The 6,452-nt window shown below is 36.0% G+C and overlaps 1 protein-coding gene across 3 annotated transcripts in view; it reads left to right on the plus strand.

Moving 5' to 3' along the window:
* The window catches only part of LOC108741959, a 55,009-nt gene that overhangs the window by 46,404 nt on the left and 2,153 nt on the right, over positions 1-6,452 (plus strand). For all 3 annotated transcript variants that reach the window (XM_018476940.2, XM_025976141.1, XM_025976142.1), the window contains exon 2: positions 2,946-3,723. In XM_018476940.2, the coding sequence (XP_018332442.2) occupies positions 2,965-3,723 (759 nt within the window). In that variant the 5' untranslated portion in view covers positions 2,946-2,964. The remainder of the gene's footprint in view (positions 1-2,945; positions 3,724-6,452) is intronic.

Raw genomic sequence — 6,452 nt, forward strand, 5'->3', positions numbered from 1 at the left:
GCTTCTTATCTAAAATATGATTAAAAGCCCACGTTGAAGTAGGCAGGAGGTCATAAAATAAAAATGGCTACTATAGAACCATATGGTAGATAGTCTCAATGTATATATAAATTTAAAAAAATTATACAACATTCTAACGTCATAAAATTTATGGTTAAATTTTAATTTGTTCAATAGATAATTCACATGAAAAACCCTCTTAATTTTTTAATCTATGTATACAGGGTGAGTCATAACTATTGAGCAGGTTATTTGGACCAAAATATGAAGTTTGGACTAACCATGCCTTAATAAAATACTGCAGTGAGAAAAGATGCAGGGTGTTAAAGGTGACATATTATTTTGGTAAAGGTCTAGATAATGGTGGGGGGATCGAAATAGGAGGTCTCCCCCACCATTGTACCATAAAAAGTTCGTGGCGGTCTCACCCCCATTTAAACAATATTCAAAGGTAAAACTAATGGAAAAATACATAAAAATTTTGAGAAAGTTATATAAAACATTATTTAAATAGTTTTATCAATAGGGTAGGTTAGGTTGGGTTATCGGGTTTTGTTCAAGTGACCACCCTCTTTCGATCCCCCGCCTCCACCCGCTTGAAAATAATTTTTTTATTGAATTTTATTTGAATTATAGTCTATGAAAATTGTCAAAATAGTCAATCTTCAACTCCTATAATTTTTTATGCGGGTGAGACGGCCGCAAATTTTTAATGGGGTTTTACTCAGGTGACCACCCTCTTTCGATCCCCCCTTCCCATCGCCCTAGCCATCATCTAACCCCATAACTTTTTATGGGGGTGAGACCGCCACGAACTTTTTATGGTACAATGGTTGGGGAGACCTCCTCTTTCGATCCCACCCACCTCCACCCCCTTTGGGGGTGGGAGCCATCATCCAGAACTTTACCCCATGCGATTTCCTATTGCATCTAGTTAGCATCCTTCAAAGCTTGCCAGTTCTTTCAGAAACACCCTGTATAGTATTCAGCATGTGTCTCTCGGATTGCATCGTACAGACTATGTTGATGACGCACAAGCAACCTTATATGAATAATATTGTACGTACTTATAAACGGTATCGAAAGTGTTTCTGATGCTAAAATATATAAGTATGTAGAATAATTAATATATAACATGTAAATTATACTTGGCTTGTATGTTTTAATATGTGAGATTTGATTTTTATGTTACATAAAAATATTTTTCACAATTTTTTGCTACCTTACCTGGTTTTTCTTATGTACGAGATTTGTTTATCGCAAAACTGTTTTATAAATTAACTCTATTATATTTAATGATGCCATTACTAATCGTGGCAAATTTACATTACAATATATATGAAGTATCATAACTGCCATTCGCTGCACCCAATAATATATTTTATGAGAAATTGACCGTCATCCGATTTAAATTTCTGCTTTTTAATAACAGTGAGACATGTTGAAGAATTTTTGTAGGGTTAATTTCAATACATTATGGTGAGTTAATTTTTACCACTGTAGATAACCTCGCCGGGAATCAAACCCGGATCCTTGGTTTTACGCGGTAAGCTACGAGATAATAAACCTAATATGTAGGTCACAGAATCGTCGAATCAATATATAATAATTATTAACAATGAGAGAACAAAATAATTCGAAGTGGTCTGTATTCTGTCGAAACTGCCAGACACGGGTCGTGATTTCGATCTTATTGGATCTCATAAGCGCGTCGCAGGCAGCTCCGACAGAACACAGACCAACCTTTATCTGCTGTCTTAACAGCGCGTTTTAGAAAATACCACAAATGGCGTGGTGAGCGCCATCTGTAGTACGACAGAACACAGACCAACCTTCTTTTGTCGGAGCTGCCTGCGACGCGCTGATGAGATCCAAAAAGATCGAAATCGCGATCCGCGTCTGGCAGTTTCGACAGAACACAGACCACCTCAAATTATTTAATTCGATTATGGTAACGTGCCTATCACGTTGAGGTTAGCTACGCCGGGATTCGTTTCAGCAAGTAGATATCCATATATTTAAATGGACCTTGTTGGAGCATACGTAATCCTAAAATGTAGCATCGTACTACAGATGGCGCTCATCACGCCATTCGTGGTAATTTCTATAACAATGAGAGATTTAGAACAATTTATTTTGTAGGGTTAATTTCAATACATTAAAGTGAATAAATTTTTACCACTACAGACACGCTGCAACTGTAACTCTAGTAGCTTAGTGGTAGAGCAATGGTGCGTAAAGACAGGGACGCTGGTTCGATTCCCGCCGGGGGCGTGTCAGCAGCAGCAAGTTTTCCTCATTCATTTGAAGTTATTTGTAGTGGTAGAAATTAATTCATACTAAAATATTTTGAATACATTTTGCATCCCAAAAATACATAGAAAACAAACATAAACGGACTTTTTAAAATGTTTTAGTTGTTTAAATACTTAAAGAATTATATAATTTAATTTTTAGGGTACGACAAGACAAGTACGCTCCTTTAAGATAGCTTGGTGGGGGAGTAATACTAATTTAATGTTATCATTGAGTTTACCTAATACATATGTCATTAAGCTTCGAAAAGAACAAAAGGCTATTTTTAATTCACTTTGTTATAAACTTACCTTTTTACCTTTGTCATGACATGGAATGAATAGGGCGTGTTTAATTGTTATATTAAGGACATTTTCTGTAAATTGCTTTATTTATAGATTTGTTTATTTATTTTTATGCTTAACATTCTTACTACTAATAATAATTATATGAGTAGGTAGTACGTATTCAATTAAAATATGAGTCAGTCTATCTTTAACTCATTTTCTTAGAAAGACGTTTTTACTTCGTCATTTATTTATTTTAAAAGTACCTACCTACTTTTAAAATATACATAAATACGATAAGATAAACGTAAATGTTTTGATATATTATATAGGAGCAATATTGAGTAACTTTCATTATTGCAGATACCAAACGATCACAAATATGAACTTACAAAAAGCAATCAATGAAATTATTAGAGAAAATAATATACAAAACCCTGATGTTACAATTTCACCAGCAACGAGAGGCGGATACTTTGGAGATCCAAGTAAAATTAAGATAGAAGGAACAAGTGCTGCAAATGAGAAGAAATCATTCCACCTTTTTCTGAAGTCCATACCTAAATCAATGCCAGCAACTCTTCCTGGACATCAAGCATACATGAACGAAATAACAATGTACAGAGACGCATTTCCTACATTTTCCGAGTTCCAAGAAGAAAAAGGTGTGACAGAACCGTTTGATAGTACTGTCAAGTGCCATAAGTGTTCTGATGTTGAATTCAAGGAATTTCTTATTTTTGATGACCTCACGGAAATGGGCTTTGTTCTTTGGGATAAGAAAAACCCAATGACGTCACAATGTATCGAACTTATTTTGAAACAAACTGCTAAATTTCACGCCGTTTCTTTCGCACTTCGTGATCAAAGGCCTCAAGTGTTTTCAAATTTATCAGAGAAACTTTATTGTAATACTATGATTGATTTTTTCAAAAATCCTGACAATTTACATTTATCCAAGTTGAATTCGGAAATCGCCTTAGAATGCATTGACAAAGTCAAGGAAGAAAACGTTTATAAGATCTACAAAAACTTCATAGAAAACGACTTAAAGACAGCAGCACTTCATTGTTCAGTTATGGATAAAACAGTTATTATTCACGGAGACAGGTGGTGCAACAATTTTATGTTTAAATTCGAGGTAGGTAGATACGTTTTTTACCGTTACTTATTTTTTTAATGATTTGTGATAGAATCGAATTTAGTTGCCCTGAAATAATTATTAAGTGAAAATTTTTATTCGACAAAGGCAACATTTTCACTGTACAAAGAATTGGTAGGGAAGTTTAAGTTAAGGAGGGCGGGGTCGATTTGTACAAAGCTGCAAAATATACATTTCGACTTAATGATTTTTTTCACTTGTCGCAATGAACAGCCGAATGCCACTGTCATATTTATATTGTAAAATTTCTCATAAATTAAATGCGTAATTTGATTTTCTCTCCATGTTCCTTTCGTTCGTGAAAGATCCATTTCGTTGTACGAGTTTTGTGTTATAAATAATGTCGTTCTTTTTTAAGGCAACAGTCACCGTGAACTAATTCTAATCTAAGCCGAGAACGATACGAACGAGATCAATTGTTTAATTTCATTATCTTTTCATTCATTAACAGTTCGTTGCAAACTAGTTCATTTTCATTATAGAAACTAGTTCGTTGAAAAGAATAGAATACAGTACGAATTTTATGTATAACATCGAGCAGGAAATAGCCAAGAGCAATGGTAATCCGACATCATAAGATCAGAACAAGATTCTAGCTCAGTCTCGAAGATACATCGATAATGAAAGAACGAAGAAGGACGACCAAACTGGCAAGAAGTAGTTGGTAGATTGCACAAATTATAATTATGATGACATTTCTCCAGGAGGAAATTTTGGCGTAAACAAGATCGTTGGGAAGGTAGGCGAACTAATTCATTGATGCAGAAAGTGAACGACTTGCGCAGCCAGTGAGAGGGGTTTCTGTGGGTCAGAATCGTATTAGCAACTAATTTGAGAAATTGCTATAGTTGTGGCAGGACCATACCCAGAAATTAATATAAGTACATCGTTATGGCAGCCGATTACTTTCGAAATAGGAGGATAGGAAGAAATACGTTAGATTTACTAGATGGAGGCCGGTTTATTTACTGTCTTGGTACTGCTCGTTATGAGAGTGTTTTGGTGGAACTAAGGTACCAACACTGACACCATTAAATTGGTCATACTAAAGATGGAGTGTGCGCTGAATGGACATGTCTGGTATTCCATGACCGGAACCATCACAAATGAAAATAGCTATCTATTTTCATTCAATGTTTTGAGGATGCAGGGTTACAGCTGCAAGAATCTGCATGATTCTTCGAAAGACCGGCAGAGTATGATTTGGGACGAAGCATCCATTAAGATGTAGCATTGTTGTGGACCATTGTCGCAAGCGATGGTTACCGATGGCGATACGTTTGAAAGCAGGCAGACGTGGATCAAGGCTGGTTGACAAAAGGAACTGTCAGAACTAATTCTGAATATTCCATGATTGTACAAATAATTGACCAGCATCCGACCGTGAAATTAGTTTATAAGTCGAAGAATCAATACAAGGTAGTTACTACAAATAGTAACCGAATGAGAGATCTGGACACTGAACATAAATCATCAGTCGATTTTCAGACAAATAACTTCATGTCATCATCATCATCAAAAGGTCATCAGTACTAAGATTGGTTGGGCACGCATCTCCACTCTTTCCTATCCTGAGATAATATTCGCATTTCTCTATAACTAGAACATCCCACATCCTTAACTATTTCCTGTTTCCCCCTCTAATAGGCTTCTGACTAGACCTTCGCGCCTGTGACCTATCTCGCCTATTTCTTATTGACATCCATAGAGCCCTCTGTTGCTCTTTCTTTTTCTAATACGTCTTCATTTCTAACCTTCTCTATCCACGGTATCCTCATTATTCGCCTGTAACACCACATTTCGAACGCTTCTAACCTTTTCTTTTCCGCCGCGCCCACATACACCTTTAACAAACTTTTTCGAATTTCTAATTTAACCGTTCGCGAGCATAGAAGTGACTCTTTACTGAAGGCGACTCGACTCTGCGCTATCTTATGCTTTATATCCCAACTACTTCTTCCCTCCACTCTTTCCTATCCTGAGATAATATTCGCATTTCTCTATAACTAGAACATCCCACATCCTTAACTATTTGCGAACAGTAATCTAATATAGGTTTCCCTCTACCCCTCTTAACTCCTGTTTCTCTAATAGACCTCTGACTAGACCTTCGTGCCTAGAAGGTGTCCTGCCAACCTATCTCGACTATTTCTTATTGACTTCCATACAGTCCTCTGTTCTCCTTTTTCTTCTAATACCTCTTCATTTCTAACCTTCTCTATCTACAGTATCCTCATCATTTGCCTGGTACACCACATTTCAAACGCTTCTAACCTTTCCTTTTTCGCCGCGCCCATTGTCCATGTTTCGCATCCGTACTGTGTCACGCTCCAAACATACACCTTTAACAACTTTTTTTGAATGTCTAAATTAGGTAATCGTTCCCGAGCATAGAAATGGCTTCTTTTTATTGAAGGCGACTTGACTTTGCGCTATATCCCTACTACTCCCTCCATCCTGACTTCCTAGATACTTAAATCAGCCACTTCTTATATGTTTTCGTCTCCTGTTTTTATATTCGCTCTTTCCCCACTTTTCCTTTTCTTGCAAACCGGTATTTTTGTTTTAGTTTTATTTACTTTCATAGACTAACTCCTTCTTGTTAGATACTAATACTGCTATATCATCTGCAAATCTAAGCATAAAACTTCATAACTTATTACATAACCTCATGTAATATATAATATATTTATATTTGTTTATTTATA

Source organism: Agrilus planipennis, unplaced genomic scaffold (genome assembly GCF_000699045.2).
Source record: "Agrilus planipennis isolate EAB-ADULT unplaced genomic scaffold, Apla_2.0 scaffold295, whole genome shotgun sequence".
NCBI classification, from domain to species: Eukaryota; Metazoa; Arthropoda; class Insecta; order Coleoptera; family Buprestidae; genus Agrilus; species Agrilus planipennis.